Source organism: Ornithorhynchus anatinus, chromosome 4 (genome assembly GCF_004115215.2).
Source record: "Ornithorhynchus anatinus isolate Pmale09 chromosome 4, mOrnAna1.pri.v4, whole genome shotgun sequence".
Lineage (NCBI taxonomy): Eukaryota > Metazoa > Chordata > Mammalia > Monotremata > Ornithorhynchidae > Ornithorhynchus > Ornithorhynchus anatinus.
The window spans coordinates 88569364-88587996 of NC_041731.1; the positions used below are offsets into that span (position 1 = coordinate 88569364).

The window sequence follows — 18633 nt, forward strand, 5'->3', positions numbered from 1 at the left end:
GTCCTTGCTTGTCTTGTTTTCTAATCAGTTATATCTTTCAAGGATTAGCAACTCCTTTGAAAAATATCTACAAAATTCCAGGATTTTCCATGTATTTATTCTATAAACTATTAATCATCTTGTTCTTGGGCTAAAACAGTATTTAACCCTCCTGAGATTTACAAACTTTTCCACTTCCTAAATCAAAAACTCATCACGCTTTGGAATAGAAATATTTTTCTAAATTGTAAGGTAAATATAACAGTTTCAGGACCTAGCTGTGCCGCTCATCACAGATCAAACTTCAGTAAATGTTGATTTCCTTCCTTATCTCCCTACCTGCCCACTTAATAATGTTACATGACTTTTGCATACACTCATTCTGCAACAGCAGATTTAGTTCACTTCATCATTACAGCGGCAATCTCATCAGCATCATTGACTGACCAGAATACTGCATGTCTGTATTTTTAGGTATGCGAACAGAGAAATGAAATCAAAGTGCCAACTAGAATGACACAAGAAAATTATACTGTAGCCTTATCAGATGTGGAAAAATGACAGAAAAAAGGTGGGAAGAAATGGTTCTGTGCTTTCTTTCTCCTTCACCTGAGCTAGGTGATTTAAAAGGCACGAAGTTGGAACACATTAGCTGTCACATCAGCACAACTGTTAGTGAGAGAGAGGGGCATTGTTCTATAACCACCGGCTTGAAAAGACTCATAAATAGGAGGAAAGGATGTAGATGTGATAAGTAACAGTAGGCCTAATGTGATATTGGAAATGCTATACTCACTCTTCCAGGAAGTGTTGTTGGGGTCCTATAATAGACCCAGGACGACATATTCTGATCCAAGCAATAATTTCAGCATGCGTGAACCTGTAGTGCTTCATTGCATAGCAAGCTATTAGCGTCCCAGTTCTTCCAAGTCCAGCTGTAAGAGAGGGAGAGGGGGAAAAAAAAAAGAATTGATGAATTGACACAGCAGGTAGATCAGCAAATGTCTTGGAATCATTATCTGTTCTGTTCTCACACCAACAAACCATTTTTTGTTGTCTTTGATTATCATGCTTCAGTCTCAGGTCTGATACATATTTTTGTTTCAAGAGAAATACAGTGGAATCTTGTGCATATCATGTATATGATATGTATTTTTGTTACTGAAGTGAAATCTAAATACAGATGTACTCAAATGTTACAGACCATAGTATCAGAGAGCTCCCTCTTAGTTTTAGGAATTTATTAAATAGAAAAAACAACTCAGCGGGGTATGCACCTTCTAGCAGAGGGCTGAGCTAAGTATTATTAACATTCTTATTACAAATAACAACTGCATTTCCTAAACACTTATTCTGTGCCAAGCACTGTATTAAACACTGGGATAGATATAAGATAAGCAGATTGGTTGCAGTCCCTGTCCTACTTGCAACTTACAGTTAAAATGGGGAAAAAGAACAGGTATTTCATTCCCATTTTACCGATGAGAAAATTGAGGCACAGAGAGGTTAAGTAACTTGCCCAACAGCAACAGTAACAGCAGGCAAGTGGCGGAGCCAGGATTAGAACTCATATGTCCCAATTCCCTGCCTCGTGATTTTCTAGGTCACATTACCAGTAGCCAGCCATTTTTATGCCTTGAAAACACTAAGAAAGGCCAGCACAATTACCTCAATAGAACAGCTAGGATAAACTCCAAGAGGGAGATCTCCTTAATTTCCTTCCCGTTTTAACTCATGCCAGAGACTTTTCAACTTGCCATTCTCCTCCAACTATCTGGATTTGGGAACAAAGGTCCTGATAGCATATAAGGGTGCATGCTCCTCCCTGTCCCCCCCACCTATCAGCCTTGAACTGTTTCCGACTTTCCGACTCCTGTGTTGCAATCCTGAGAGTCATCCCACCACATTTCAACTCCACTAAAACTTCATCTCCGGTTCACACATGAAGCGCCTTTGGCTTTATTCCCAACCTAACTAGTTCAAATGCCCTAACAACCTCGCGAGTCTTCTCTCCAAGACGCCTATGCCTTTTTCTGTCAGGTGAACCGGGCCCTATTCAGCAGATCTGCCTCTAGAAGAGCATCCTCTAGTCGACAAAGATGAAACGTTCTTAGCTACACACTTTTAAACTCAAATCTTGCTCAATCAATCAATCAGTAGTATTTATTGAGTGCTTACTCTGTGCAGAATGCTGTACTAAGCGCTGGGAGAGTACGACACAATAATATAACAGACACATTCCCTGCCCACAGTAAGCTTCCAGTCTAGATCTCTAGCATTTGTCCACCCCTCTTTTTCCCCTTTTCCCTCTGCTCCTCCACCTCTCCCTTCCCATCCCCACAGCACTGTACTCGTCCGCTCAACTGTATATATTTTCGTTACCCTATTTATTTTGTTAATGAATTGTACATCGCCTTGATTCTATTTAGTTGCCATTGTTTTTACGAGATGTTCTTCCCCTTGACTCTATTTATTGCCATTGTTCTTGTCTGTCCGTCTCCCCCGATTAGACTGTAAACCCGTCAAACGGCAGGGACTGTCTCTATCTGTTGCCAACTTGTTCATCCCAAGCGCTTAGTACAGTGCTCTGCACATAGTAAGCGCTCAATAAATACTATTGAATTGAATGAAAGATATTCCTCTAACTGGAAAGAGTGAGAGCAATACCTATGCTTCAGTGCCCAACATCTTCCTATAAGAGCCCTGAGGTCCCTGTAAAATCTGTTAGGGTTCAGACTTCTTTTTTTTCTTGTTTTGTTTAAATGGCATTTGTTGTGGTTACTATGTGCCAGGCACTGTACTAAGCGCTGGGACAGATACAAAATAATCAGGTTGGACATAATTCATGTTCCACATGGGGCCCACAGTCTTAAGCAGCATGGTGTAATGGATAGAGCATGGGGCCTGGGAGTCAGAAGGTCATGAGTTCTAATCGCAGCTCTGACACTTGTCTGCTGTGTGACCTTGTGAAGTGTCACTTTACTTTTCTGGGCTTCAGTTGCCTCATCTGTAAAATGGAGATTGAGACTGTGAGCTCCACATGGGACAGGGACCATGTCCAACTCGATTTGCTTGTATCCACCCCAGTGCTTAATACAGTGCCTGGCACATAGTAGGGGCTTACAAATACCATCATTTTTATTTTTAAAAAAATTCTAATCGCCATTTTACAAATGAGGTAACAGGCAAAGCAGAATTAGGTGACTTGCCCATGGTCACACACCGGACAAGCGGCAGAGCTGGGATTAGAACCCAGATTCCCAAGCCCGTGCTCTTTCCATTAGGCTATGCATCATTCATATCCAGGAGAACATGTAGCAGCATTTTGGAACAAATGCCACAGGGACCAATGAGTTTCAGAAGCCTCTCCAACATCCCTGGCAAGGGACTCTCCCAATCACCTCTTTCCTTTCCTTTCTGTTACTTTCACAGTCAATTTGCTGTTGGTAATAATGGATGAAAAGATGCAGAGATGTAGCCCATTTCCCTGAAACGCTATTTGTTATATCCTTTAAAAAAAAACTGGTAACTTTTTATACCGTCTGCAATTTAATTCTAAAAAAAGAATGTTCTCAGTACTGAAGTTGAGGAGTTTTTATAACAATTGAAAGAACAAAAAAATTTCACCAACTTCCTATAAAATTAAGGCATTCCAACTAAAAGATTTCCTATCCTTTATTTCCCATGCTTAAAATGTTAAGCACAAATAACGCAGGTTGCCTGGACAAAAGAGCTTTCTGTAGGTAGTAACAAATCAGGAGATATTATAAAATCTTCATCCTGTTCATATCAATTTCAGTGGTAACTGTTTAACATACTGATATTCAGCCAAGGAACGCATGCATATATACCTATTCAATTGTACATTCAATGGTTTATTTTGATTATATGTAAATACTTTTACAGCTGTCTCCCCCATTCAAGTGTTAAGGTCCTTGTGGGCAGGGAATGTGTCACTTGCTTATTTTGGACTCCCCAAGTACTTAGTACTGTGCACTGCATCCAGTAGGCATTTAATAAATACTAATATTACTAACATTCCTATTAATGTTCTGAAATCCTTGGATTATAGGAGGGCAGTATGGCCTTGCAGAAGAGAGCTGGGTTTTCATTCCCTTTCCTGAAATTTCTTTTAATTTCACCTCTCTTTCTAGACTGTAAGCTCTTTAAGAGCAGGAATTGTCCCTAGCAAATGTACTCTCCCAGGCACTTTGTAGAATGTTCTGCATCCACTGAGAGCTCAATAAATATCACTGATTGATTGACTGAGTGCCACCAGTTATTTGCCTACTGTGTGACTTCGATCATAATCAAGTTACTCAACCTCTTTGTGCCTCAGTTTTCTCATTTGTCAAAGGGTGATAAAATATTTCCCTCCCCCTCTTAGGCAAAATGCCCTCAGTAGGACAAGAACGGTGTCCAATCAGTTTATCTCGTATCTACTCTAGCACCAAGTACAATGTTTGGCATAAAGTAATCAATTCGTACCACAATTGACTTATATTTTTGATTTGTAATCATCACTTTTCATTATTTTGCTTGTAGTGGCTCTGAATAATCACAGCACTTCCCTAGGGAAATCAAGATGAGCTACAATTAAGTCTACCTACAAATTTTACTTATGCATTTGCCTTCCAGCACTAATGGGTATCTGTGGAAAAATGGTATTTTCATCCATTTTTCAGTAGCTCCCCAATTTTTCCTTTAATATCTGTTTGCTCTCCTCTCCTGTTTTCATTTCACTTAGTGTGTACCGCTTGAATTCTCAGAAAACTAAGCTGACTCACTTAGAGCAGAAGCCAAATTAATAGGGTCCATCCCGTATAAGTATATTGCAATCAAAATGATGATGCTGTAATTTAACAAAACCCCCAAAAAACAGAAATTGCAAGTAGCTGTAGATAACAATTGTAGTTTCAATCGATCAATGGTATTTTATTGAATGCTTACTATATGCAAAGCATTGTACTAAGCACTTGAGAGAGTACAAGACAACAGAGTTAGCAGACGTTTCCTGCAAACAACAGGCTTACAATCAATCATACTTATTGAGTACTTGCTGTGTGCAAAGCACCGCAGTAAGTGCTGGGGAGAGTACAATACAACAACATAATAGACATATTCTTTGCCCATAATGAGCTTACAGTCTAGAAGACAGCCTAGAAGATGGTAGGGAAAATGTGGCCTTCCTATAAAACTAATTTTAAATCAGCCCGACAACTTTGTTACTTACAGTTTAAGTTTGGGAATATAAATGCATTGTCTGAAAAAATCCCAATTTAAACTCCCATTTCAGGGATCATAAGATTTAAAATCTGAGCACCCCAGCAATGTGTACACTACGCACATTTTTCCCTAGAGGGATTCTGCAACCATGAAGAACCTCACCAGTCAAGCAAGATTGCAGGGAAGCTTCAAATGCTGTTCTGTCCAGCATTTCTTCCTACGATGGAACATTCTTGCATAATTCACAGTTAGCCAGCTGGAAAAGTAATTTCCGATTTCTTCGTGGCTGTACATTTATTAGATGTGCCTCCCTCTGGATTTTTCTTTTCCTGAATTTTATCAGGGATACATTAGCATGCTGGGCCAAAGAATAAGGGCAGCTTTGCCGCAAAATTCCCAGGCTCTCCCTGATCTGTCCATCCAAGCTTTAGGCAGAAATGAAAGGGCGAAGACATGGACCAAATAGAAAAACCACTGCACAGAATCCCTGAGTTTTTCATCAGTGCCGTGTTCCGAGAGGAAGGGCTATGACACCTGGCATCCAAACTGATGGAAAATGCCCTCATCTAACCTGTGGAGCCTCACGCTGAACATTTTGATCTTTCCAGGGCTCTGGCAAAGTGCAAATCCTGTTAACAGCTCACATGTTCATCAAAGTACCTCTGCCTACGCCATTATTAAACATAGAAAAAAAAGAGCTTGCAAAATAGTATTTAAAATTTTATCGGCACGCAAGCCGTGCTCATCTGAAGGTATCAGCAATAGCGGTTTTAGATGCTTGAAAAGAGCTATCTAATCCCTTACACCTACCAGCCCATTTCCATAAGGAACTAAAGAAACTGCTTCCATCAGAGTGATGTGTGAGAACAGCACCACCAAGTGCCATTATTTTACGACTGCACAGCAAGGGAAGAGCAAGCCAGAGACCAGCAAGCACATCCAACAATCATTTTCCCCACCTTCAAAGCCTTATTGAAGGCCCATTTCCTCCTAGAGGCCCCCCTGACTAAGCCCTATTTCCTCTTCTCCCACTCCCTTCTGCATCACCCTCGCACTTGGATTTGTTCTCTTTATTCACCCTTCCCTCCATCCCACAGCACTCATGTACATATCCATAGATTATTAAGTTTGTCTGTCTCCCCTTCTAGATTGTACACTCATTGTGGGCAAGGAAACGTATCTACCAACTCTGCTATACTGTTATACTGTACATTCTCAAGCGCTTGGTACAGTCCTCTGCACACAGTGGGGGTTCAGTAGCAATGTGGCTTAGTGGAAAGAGCATGGGCTTGGGAGTCAGAGGATGTGGGTTCTAATTCCGGCTCCGCCACTTGTCTGCTGTATGACCTTGGGCAAGTCACTTAATTTCTCTGTGCCTCAGTCATGTCTGTAAAATGGGGATTAAGACTGTGAGCCCCACATGGGACAACCTGACTAACTTTTATCTATCCCAGCACTCAGAACGGTGCTTGGCACACAGTAAGCACTTAATACCATAATTATTATTATTACTGCAAGCTATTGATTGAATGACTGACTGATTGAAGAGAACCTACATGAAGGGGTAAACCGAAAACAGTTTCCCTCCAAAAGCACCCAGTGCATCAAGCAACAGCAAACCCCAAAGGCCAGAGGAGTCCCTTCCACAGCTTGTTCAGCTGGACTTCCAGACTTACTCATTCCAGTTTCTAATCAGGGCTGGAAAGACTCAACATTGGACCAGTACTTAGTACATTGCTAAGCTAAACACAGTGCTCAACACACTTGGTACAGCCCTCTGCAAGCACTTGGTACATTGCTCTGTACACAATATGAGCTCAAAAAATACCAATGATTGATAGGTAATGGTGGCCTGCCAACCTATACACTGTTGGATGCCTGAGCTCTCCCAGGCTCATCCCCTACTAAAATGCCTGCCCCCTCTTAGACCCGGCAAGCAAAGTGAAAATTTGGCACCTTCAGTAGAGGCAGCAGCAGTTTATGGAAACTGCCCTGCACAGATTCTGGGAATGGCCCCCAGTATATAAGACACAGGCACTGTGTCTGAGCTCAGTCAATGGTCTGTCCTCCCACTACCTTTCCCAGTCACTGTAAACTACACCACTATCCTCCCTATCTCACAAGCCCGTAACCTGGGCACTGTCCTCGACTGATCATTCTCATTCAACCCGCATATTCAATCTAGAGATTGAAGAAGATTAGAGAAGCAGCGTGGCGCAGTGGAAAGAGCACGGGCTTTGGAGTCAGGGCTCATGAGTTCGAATCCCAGCTCTGCCACTTGTCGGCTGTGTGACTGTGGGCAAGTCACTTAACTTCTCTGTGCCTCAGTTCCCTCATCTGTAAAATGGGGATTAAGACTGTGAGCCCCACGTGGGACAACCTGATTCCCCTGTGTTTACCCCAGCGCTTAGAACAGTGCTCTGCACATAGTAAGCGCTTAACAAATACCAACATTATTATTATTATTAATCTATCATCAAATCCTGTCAGTTCTACCTTTACCACATTGCTAAAAGCTGCCCTTTCCTCTCCATCGAAACTGCTCCCATGCTGATCCAAATACTTAACCTATCTCACAGTGACTACTGCTTTTGCCTCCTCGTTGACCTCCTGGCCTCCTGTTTCTCCCCACTCCAATCTATACTTCACTCTGCTACATGGATCATTTATCAGCAAGAACATTCAGTCCATGATTGATTGATATTTATTGAGAGCTTTCTGTGTGCAGAGCATATGCTAAGCACTTGGGAAAGTACAATTCAACAGAATTAGTAGACACAATTTCAGCCCACAAAGAGCTTAGGGTCTAGCGGAGGAGATGGACACTAATATGAATAAATTGCAAATCTGTACATAAGTGCTGTGGGGCTAAGGGGTGACTATCAAATGCTTAGAGGATACAGACCTAAATGCATGAGCTAAATGATCTGACTGTATTTTATCTACCCCAGTGTTTGGCAAAGAGTAAACACTTAAAACCACTATCATTATTTATTATTATTATTGTTATTGTTGTTATTAAAGGGCTGCATCCATTTCACCTAACAAACCGTCATTTAGGCGATGCTTTACCTTCACCTCTGTAGAGGTAGCCTTTCTAGTCAACCAACCATATTATCATTATCATCATTATTATTTTTATTATTACTGTCACTATGATTTCATTAGTTAAGCACTTACTAATTGTCAACCACTACTCTAAGCACTGGGGTAGATACAAGGTAATCAACTCAAATTAAACAGGGTTCAGAGCTTAAATGTGGGGCGGGGACATCTGTTCATTCTCCAATATTTATTAAGCACCTGTGTGGGTAGAACGCTATGTTGATAGAGGTATTACACATTCATGGGTATTTTCACTTCTCATTTTGCTGACTGGATGTATTATTTTGCACTTGTCACCCTGTGGAATGAGTTATTCTATGGAGATTATACCAACCTTTGCAGTGGACAGCAATTGCTCCTTCAGTATTCTCACATATATTCAAGAATCTCCTCACTATATTATCACTCGGTGTGCTGCCATCTACGAAGAACAAGTCATGGTGCTCAAAACCGGCATCTGTGAAACGCTTGGCTTCATAAATCCTTTTGTTCAGCCTGATGATGGAGGTCACATTATGCTTCCTGAAATAAGGGAAATAGGCTTCCGGGGCATGAAGAGGGTAACCTAAAATAGTTTACAAATTCAAACTAGACATCAAACTTCTGAAATCATTCGATAACAACAAACTCAGAAATCACAACACTTTAAATACGAAAGTACATTAGAACTAAACAGAACTTGGAAATAATACAAACTTATTACAATAAGAGGCAAGATACATAATATAAAAGTAATAATTCCAAGTAACTACTTATATTATGATCTTTGGCTAGGAAAGGTGATTGAAGGACTTTTAAAAAGAGTTGTTTCATTATTTATGCCAGAAAATGTGGATAAAAGCAGCATAAATGGTAAAGTGATTGACTGAGAATTGGAAGCTTGGTAGTTTGCAAGCCCTTCCAAACAAGAGAGTTATCCTTATTATTCACAGGGCCTGAAAATCACTAAGAGGATCTGAAAATCCAACCAACAGTGGTACTTATTGAGCATCTACCTGGTTCAGAGTACTGGACCAATCACTTGGGAGAGTATAATAATGATAGAGTAAGTAGTTAAAATTCCTGCCCGCAAGGAACTTACAGACTAGAGGGACAGACATTAAAATAAATTACAGATGGATATGTTCATAAGTGCTGTGGGACTGAGTGAAAATTAAAGTGCTTAAGGGGTTTGACCTTGAACAAGTCTCTTGATTTTTCTTTGTTTCAATTACCTCATTTGTAAAATGGGAATTAATTCTGTGAGCCTCATGTGAGACATGGACTGTGTCCAACCTGACTAGCTTGTATCTACCTCAGCGCTTAGTACTGTGCTTGGCACATAATAAATGCCTAACAAATACCATTAAAAAATTAAAAAGTGACACAGCATGGAGGGCAAAAAGGGAAAGTGAAGCCTTAGTCAGGAAAGGCCTTTTGGAGGAGATATGATTTTAGGGGGCTTTTGAAGGACGGGAGAGTGATGGACTGTCAGATATAAAAGGAGAGGGGAGTTCCAGGACCAGGAGAGGATGTGGGCAAGGGGTTGGCTATGAGAGAGACAAGGTTTAGGTACAGTGAGTAGGTGGGCGTTAGGGGAGTGAAGTGTATGGGCTGGGTTGCACAGAAGATGAGTGAGGTAAGGTGGGGGGAAGAGCTGAATGAGTGCCTGAAAACCCATGGAAATGAATTTTTGTTTGATATAGAGATGGAAAGGCCAATTAGTAATCAACTGCTGCTATCACATCCAACAGAAACACTGTACTAAGCACTTGGGAAAGTACAATACAACAGAGTTGCAATCTCTGTCCACAGGATCTTACACTCTAAAGGGGGAGGCAAACATTAAAATATATTAGGTGTAGGGGAGATAGAAGAGTATAAGAATATTTACATAAGTACTGTGGGGCTGGCATGAGGATCAAAGTGCTTAAGAAATACTCAGCCAAATTCCTAGTCAATGCAGAGGAGGGCAGATATGGGTTAAGGCAGATTAGCCATATTGAGGACACATCTCCTCCATGAGGTTTTTGCAGATTAAGCCATCTTTTCCCTGGCTTCCTCTCTCTTCTGTATCACTTATGCATTTGTATCTGTGACCTTTGGACATCTGATATTTGCCCCACCCTCAACCCCACAGCACTTAAGTACAAGCGTAGCTCAGTGGAAAGAGCCCGGGCTTCGGAGTCTGAGGTGATGGGTTCGACTCCCGGCTCTGCCACTTGTCAGCTGTGTGACTGTGGGCAAGTCACTTAGCTTCTCTGTGCCTCCGTTACCTCATCTGTAAAACGGGAATTAACTGTGAGCCTCATGTGGAACAACCTGATGACCCTGTATCTACCCCAGCGCTTAGAACAGTCCTCTGCACATAGTAAGCACTTAACAAATACCAACATTATTATTAAATTACATGCTCTAAATTATTTATTTTAATGTCTGTCTCCCCCTCTAAACTGTAAGCTCAGCATGGGCAGGGAATGTGTCTACCATCTCTGTTTTATTGTACTCTCCCAAGTGCTTAGTACTGTGCCCTACACATAGTAAGCACTCAATAAATACCATTTATGATGAGGAGAAATAATGGACTTAGTCTGGGAAGGCATCTTGGAGGAGATGTGATATTAGGAGGGTTTTGTAGGTGGGGAGAGTGGTGAAGATGTGATATTAGGAGGGTTTTGTAGGTGGGGAGAGTGGTGGAAAACAGAATGAGAACTAAGGACAGAGAGATGGTGAGTAGAGGAGATTGGCAAGAAAATGAGAGAAGGGGAGAGAGAGAAAGAGAGGGAATGAAGAAGGACGTGAAGAGGGAAAGGTTAGTGATTCAAAGAGACGAGGATGAGTCACTGGCAGAAGGGAGAGAAAAAGAAGAACACTCCTAAAATCTGTTTTCGATAGACAAGTGTGGAGAATGAGTGATTCCACTAGGTTCTTTTATCAGACTAGTGAGAAAACTGGCATCTCAAAAGGCACAGAATTTACCCTGCACTTTAGGAAAATCAGAATAAATATTACAGGACTTCAAGTCATTACATCTTTAAGGTGCCTGAAAGAAAGCAAAGGTGGAAAATATGGCTTTGGCTTGAATGGAGAAAATCAATGAGGGTGCTACCTTTACCATCAAAGCCTTTCCTGTACCAAACGCTACCAACAAGTGTTCATGTCAATTGGGGTTATTTTAATCCTTTAATCTATTTCCAATTCCAAACTGTCTAGTTTAAATTGTGTAACAATTAAGATGGGAAGAGGACATGGGGGAGGAAGGAGAAAGTTAGCTAGACCTTGCTCTTTTTGCAAAGAACTTTTCTCATTCTATAGTGGAGCCTAAGCTCCTGAGGGCATGGAATGTGTGTATTTCCCAGGTGCTTGGTACTGTGCATTGCATTCAGTAGCTGCTCAATAACTACTACTTTATTATATTATATACTATATACTACTATTACACTGCTGCTACTGAGAAGCAGCATGGCCCGCTGAAAAAAGCCCAGGCCTGGGAGTCAGAGGACCTGGGTTCTAATTCTGGCTCTTCCACTTGTCCACTGTGTGACCTTGGGCAAGTCACTTAACTCCTCTGTGCCTCAGTTCCTTCATCTGCTAAATGGGGACTCAATAACTGGTCTCCCTCCTACTTAGACTATGAGCTCCATGTGGGACTGATTATCATGAATCTACCCCAGGGCTTAACAGAGTGCTTGACACACAGTAAGCACTTTAACAAATATGCTATTACTATACTATTACTGATGCTGGGTGTTCAATCTACCAAGACACCAAATCTGAGGGTATGCATGGTCCAAGCTTCCATCCATCTAAGTCCATGCGATCTCTTTAGATCACTAAGAATTGATGGAAGGAGAGTGGGGAAAGAAGTCTGTCAGCTTCTTTAGACATTAAGGTCCTTGTGGATAAGATCCTTGTGATTTTGTCTATCAACTCTACTTTTTGGACATTCTCAAATAAGCGCCCAGTAAATACAGATTGATTGATGGACTGAGTGGAAAGGGAAGATGAGCAGAGAAGGCTATTTAGTTGAGGCAATGACCACACTACTAAAGAAGCTTGTAGAAAATGGTTAAAGGATGGGGTGAAATTATCCTTAAGTAACTAAAAAATCAATGACTACATGATACAGTGGGCAGTGTAAAAAGTGTCTACAAGCTGCTAGTCCTAATCAGCGTTAATAGAGAAGTATAAATCACAAATGGGAGAAAAAGAGAAAACTTTTCCCCATGAATTCCAATCAATCAAATCAATCAGTGGTATTTACTGAGCATGCACTGTAGGCAAAGCACAGTACTAAGTGATTGGTACTCAAGCTGCAAGCTTCCTGTGGGCAGGGAACATGTCTACCAACTCTGTTACATTGTACTCTTCCAGGTGTTTAGTACAATGCTCTGCACACAGTAAGCACTCAATAAATATGATTGACTGATTGAGAATATAACATAGTAGAGTTTGGTAGACACAATTCCTGCCCACAAGGGAGGCGGGAGGGAGGGCAGACATTGAAATAAATTAAAGACTGGGGCAATGGGAGAGAATAAGGATATGGATATGGACATAAGTGCTATGGGCTGAAGATGGGGTGAATATTAAATGCTCAATGGGTACAAACCCAAGTGCCTATGCAACACAGAGGGCAGGTCAAATACAGGAAATGAGGGTTTTGTCAGGGAAGGTCTCTTGGAGATGTGATTTTAGGAGGGTTTTACAGGTGGAGACAGTGTTGCTCTGTCAGACATTAAGCGGGGGGGAGTTCCAGGCAAGACTGAGGATGTGGGCAAGCAGTCTGCAGCAAGACAGACAAGATCGAGGTACAGTGAGTAGGTTCAGCATTAGGTGAGCAGAGCAATCATTCATTCAGTCATATTTATTGAGTGCTTACTGTGTGCAGAGCACTGTACTAAGTACTTGGAAAGTACAATTCGGCAACAAATAGGGACAATCCCTACCCAACAATGGGCTCACAGTCCAGAAGGGGGAGACAGACACCAAAACAAGTAGGCATCAGTAGCATCAAAATAGATAAATAGAATTATAGATATATACACCATTAATAAAATAAATAAAATAATAACTATGTACAAATATAGTACATGGGGAAGGGGGTAGAGCAGACGGAGGGAGTGGGGTGATGGGGAGGGGAGGAGGAGCAGAGGAAAATGGGGGAGACAGTATGGGAAGATGGACAAGTGGCAGAGCCAGGTTTAGAACCCAGGTCTTCTGACACCCAAACTCGGCTCTTGCCACTAAGTCATACTGCTAAATTACTGCGCATACAATCAGTTCTTCAGATAGCCTCATCTACTTATGGTGTGCCAGACTAAGGAGGATAGGAAGCCCAGGTAGTCATTACTTTTAGACCTTACAAATAAATATAGATATCTTTTGAGGAGCCAGACATTTAGAAAGCTACCTAATGAAGTGCTAAAACTGGGCAGTGGTCCAGTGCTTCACTAAAAAATCCTGAGAAATTTGCACAACAATTCTGTGTGCTATAAATTTAAATGGGTACTTTGGATGTGAGGGTGGATTTTTATTTTTTTTAAGGTGTAAAGTTTCTGTGTGTGTGTGTGTGGTTTTTTTCTCCTTACAGTTTTCTCTTTGTAAACCACATTATCCTTATAGATTTTTAAAAATGAGAAAATGTTAAGTAAGGTTATTGGTGAAAATCTGATTCCTTCTACCTCTGCAACATCTATAAATAGAGAATTGAGTTTGTTTTTGTCTGGTAGCTAAGGAAACGGACATAAAGAGTGCTAATAGGTAAACTTAGGTCTTAACAACTTTGCTTAAACTGGTAGAATAAAAGGATTTCGAAGCTTGTGTTCTTCCAACCAATACAAATCACTACTCTTAATTCTGTTTAAAAAAAACAATCTTTCCCCAAAGAATCTTCTCTGAAAATAAAGAATATAGGTCAGACAGAAAATTTCCTAATCATTTCTTCACTCTGTGCTGTGGGGGTGACCCTACCAGTGCTGCAGCTGGTAGCCTTGGGGCGACGCTCCTCTTAAAGCAAAGAAAGGGTCGTGTGCCTTCAACCAGTGGGGAAGAGGGCCTGAGATGGCTCCAACAGACACTCCCTAACTCATGTGCAGACCCCCTCCTCCTTGGACCACAAAAACAGAAGGGACACTGAGGTCATAAAACCTGGGCCACAATAGTAGAAGTAATGGTTCATTCATTCAATCGTATTTATTAAGCCCTTAGTGTGCACAGCACTGTATTAAGAGTTTAGGAAAGAACAATACAACAATAAACAGTGACAATCCCTGCCCACAAGGTGCTCATAATCTAGAGGAATAATGGTAACAGCAGTAGCAGCAGCAATAATAGTAGTAAGAGGAGAAGCAGCATGGCCTAGAGGATAGAGCACAGGCCTGGGAGTCAGAAGGACCTGGGTTCTAAACCCGGCTCTGCCATCTGTCTGCTGTGTGACCTTGGGCTGGTAATTTCACTTCTCTGTGCCTCAGTTCACCTCATCTGTAAAATGGGGATCAAGACTGTGAGTCCCATGTGGGCAAGGACTATATCCAACCTAATTAACTTATATCTATCCCGGAGCTTAGTACAGTGCATGGCACATAGTAAGCACTTAACCAATACCCCCTCTAGACTGTAAGCTCGTTGTGGGCAGGGAATGTGTCTGTTTATTGTTGTACTGTACTCTCCCAAGTGCTTAGTACAGTGCTCTACACACAGTAAGTGTTCAATAAATACAATTTACTGACCGAGGAGGAGGAGGACTAAGAGCAGCAGCATAAGAATGGCAGTAATAGCATTTATTGAGTAAACCCTGGGTGTAATGCACTGTACTATAAGCTTGGAGAGTACAATATAAAGTAATCAATTAATCAGTGGTACTTATTGAGTGCTTACTATGTGCAGAGTAGTATACTAAGCACTTGGAAGAGTACAATACACGGAGTTAGTAGACACAATTCCAGCCACAAGGGGCTCACAGTCTAGAGGGGAAAAGAAATTAAAATCAATTATGGATATGTACATATATGCTGTCAGGCTGAGAGTGGGGTGAATGCTTAAAAACTACAGATCCAAGGTCATAGATGATGCAGAAGAGAGAGAGAGCATGCTAACGTGTGCAGAACACTGCTCCAAGTGCAGGGAAAGAATTCCAAGGTGGGAATTAGATATGGTTTCTGTCCCTTGGGGGCTTAACAATCTAAAAGCAACAAAGAAAGAACAAGTTCCTTGCCCACAAGGAGTTCACACTCTAATGGCAGAGGCACAGAAAAATATTTACAAAGAAATTATCCAAAATAATAGATCTATAAATAGTTGTGCTCATTTAAAGAAGCAGCACTGATGGTAAAATTCATCTGTGAGGTCTATGAGGGTATGTGGGACTGAAAAGGTCAGTACGATACAGAGTGTGATCACAGTATGTACACAAAAATGCTGCCCCGTCTTTGTGTTATCAAGTGTAATGTTTTCAGTATCTGGTGCTCTTTCTGCTTTCATCTCTTTACAAAGCTTTGCTAAAAAAAACAAAAAAAAACTAGCTGTTCCTTTCTTAACCCAGGCTTGGAACCCTTCTCTCCCCCATGTTGAGGAAGGGAAGAGTTCTCCCTGGGATGTAGAATGGAGAAGTTGAGGCTCAGGTTCAGACTCTGTGATATCCCCTAGGCTTAGCAAGCCTCAAGGACCCAGAGACCTCCGCTAGGATTCAGCCATGCTGGCAGCCCGCTCGAAGGTGAGTGCGGCAGGGACGACAGGCCACAGCCTGACTGGGGGTGGTGGGAGGAGAAACTGCCTGAGGCAGGGGGTCTTTGCCCTGGGTGGGCTCTGGAGCTGCTTTAGAGAGGAGCGGGGGATGCAGGGAAATCTATCTATCTAATCCTAATCTCAGCTACTGACTCCCAATTTTTTAGCCAGCTTCTCCTCTCAGGATCACTGATTGATCCATCAATCAATGGTATTTATGGAGCAGTTTCTGGGTGAAGAGCACTGTACTAAGCATCTAAGAGAGTACAACAGTGTTGGTAGACATGATCCCCTGACCTGAAATTTAGCGTGATTTCAAAAGGCTTTGAAGATGGGGGAAGCACTGGCCTTCCAGTTATGAAGGGAAGTTTCCGAACACACTGAATTCTTTTCCTCTGAATACCTATATACTCACAATTTATATCTCCCTGCAGCAATCTAAATGTCTGGCAAGTAGTCTTTTTTTGTTATTATGGGGCAGGCATAGATGGATGTTGAACTTGTCACATACAGGTGCCATTTGTACACTGTAAATTCCTTATGGGCAGTAAACGTGACTAACAACTCTGTTGTATTGTACTCTCCCAAGCACTCAGTTCAGTGCTCTGCACACAGTAAGCACTCAATGAATATCACTATTAACTACAGTCTCTGCTAGCCTTGCTAGTCGCTGGTCTGCTCCTTTCTTCCTTTGTCTGTCCCCAATACTTCCTAATCCCTTCTTTAAAGTCTTTTCCAACAGGATCTCTTATGCAAAAATGCCAAAGGTGAGTGACAGCAGGTGGCAGTATTATGTAGCCTTTATTATAATATCAGTGACAAGTCACTGTGCTTCACATTTAAAACCTTCACCTTTCCCTCATGCTCCAGAGATCTAAAAACCTACTCCATTTTCTAGTGGAAAGAACACAAGCCTGGGAGTCAGAGGACCTGGGTTCTAATTCCAGCTCTGTCACTTGTCTGCTGTGTGATCTTGGGCAAGTCACTTAATTTCTCTGGGCCTCAGTTACCTCATCTGTAAAATTCAGAATTAAGACTGGGAGCCCCACTTGGGACATGGACTGTGTCCAACCTATCTTGTATCTACCACAGCACTTGTTACAGTGCCTGGCATATAGTAAGCACTTAAATACTATTTTTTTTTAAGTGCCTATGTCTGATACTGTAACCAAAACCTCAATAGGGTTGAGTTGATCAAATAAGAACTGAAGGGAAAATAAGTTTAAAACTTCCTGACCATCAGCTTTCTAACAGGCGCAGAACCACTTTTACTTCATGCTGCCCAAAACCCTAAGATTTCAGTACTTCCTTTAATGACACCATTTTTATAATTGTTTTTGGGTCTCCTTATCTTTCCCAAATCAGTAAGTCAACTGTCCTTTGGAGGTTTGCCCTTCTGGAATTCAAATGACCTGAGAAGTCCAGGCGCATTAAGTTATTATAAATTAACGCAACTGTAATGCATCATAATGCATTACGTTAGCACTTAAAAGACAGGGACCACCAAGTTTTATTTCAACCTACTATCACTATTTAGCCTTTAAGGGGCAAAGAGTCTGTCTAAAGAGATGAGGCAAATGTAAATACACATTAGAAAGTGCTGGGTTTGGGGTTTTTTTGGTAAATGCAGAAAAAGACTTTTTTTGTTAGCCTCTATTTTTTACTTTAATGTCTTCTTTTCCTACTTATTTTCATTTTGCTGATCCTGTTGCAGGAAAAGGGAGAAAGCTACAAAGTGATGGCCTAGACTAGCAAAGCTCAATGGGAGAAGACTAAAAGGAGATTATCATCATTTGCTTGCCATGATTCTGTTTTCCAGGGAAAACTGCAATAGGCACTAGTAATTAGAGTACATACTAATTGTTGATGTCTTCCACTATATCGGATTACACTGATCCTAACAATAGTAATAACAGTCAATATGGATTCTGAGAGAAGAAAGAGAAGCTAGAGAAGAAGAAAGGATCACTTAGATTTTCCTTTAGAGAGAATGGCTAAACTCTATTCACCACTAAGAAACAATATAGGACAAAACAAACATTTGGGATGTATGAGAACTAACAGAAGATGTGATTAGAGAAATTCAGTGGCTAGATGGCAGCCTAGAAACGCTAAAAAAAAATACATCACTAATAAAAAAAAGTTGGTTTATTCCAGGAAAAGAAGATGGAAAACAGTGAACTGAGGTAGCCCAATCCTGAAGAGAGGTGAGCATTATCTCAACACACAAAAGAGACTTAGAAAAGTCATTAAATAAATTACACAAGGCACTAGGAGGCACAAGAAATCTACCTTGGCAGCTTTGCCCAACTTTGGAATGGGATTAATCCACAATTTTTTTTAAATGGTATTTGTTAATCCCTTACTATGTGCCAGGGACTGTACTAAGGGCTGGAGATCAGGTTGGAAACAGTCCCTGTCCCGCATAGGGCGTACAGTTTCAATCTTCACTTTACAGATGAGGTAACTGAGGCACAGAAAAGTTAAGTGACTTGACCAAGGTCACACAATAAAAAGTGGAGCCAGAATTAGAACACAGGTCCTCTGACTCCCAGCCCATTGATTTTTCCACTATGCCATGCTGCTTCTCATCTGCACAACTTGCTGAGATAATGTGAA

The 18633-nt window shown here is 41.3% G+C and overlaps 1 protein-coding gene across 4 annotated transcripts in view; it reads right to left on the reverse strand.

Annotated features, from left to right (window-relative positions):
- CDC14A (cell division cycle 14A) overlaps window positions 1-18633 on the reverse strand; it is a 191664-nt gene that overhangs the window by 60640 nt on the left and 112391 nt on the right. For all 4 annotated transcript variants that reach the window (XM_029062853.2, XM_029062852.2, XM_029062850.2 and 1 more), the window contains 2 exons: window positions 8645-8875; window positions 776-914 (listed from right to left, as the gene is read on the reverse strand). In XM_029062853.2, coding sequence (XP_028918686.1) covers window positions 776-914; window positions 8645-8875 — 370 coding nt within the window. The remainder of the gene's footprint in view (window positions 1-775; window positions 915-8644; window positions 8876-18633) is intronic.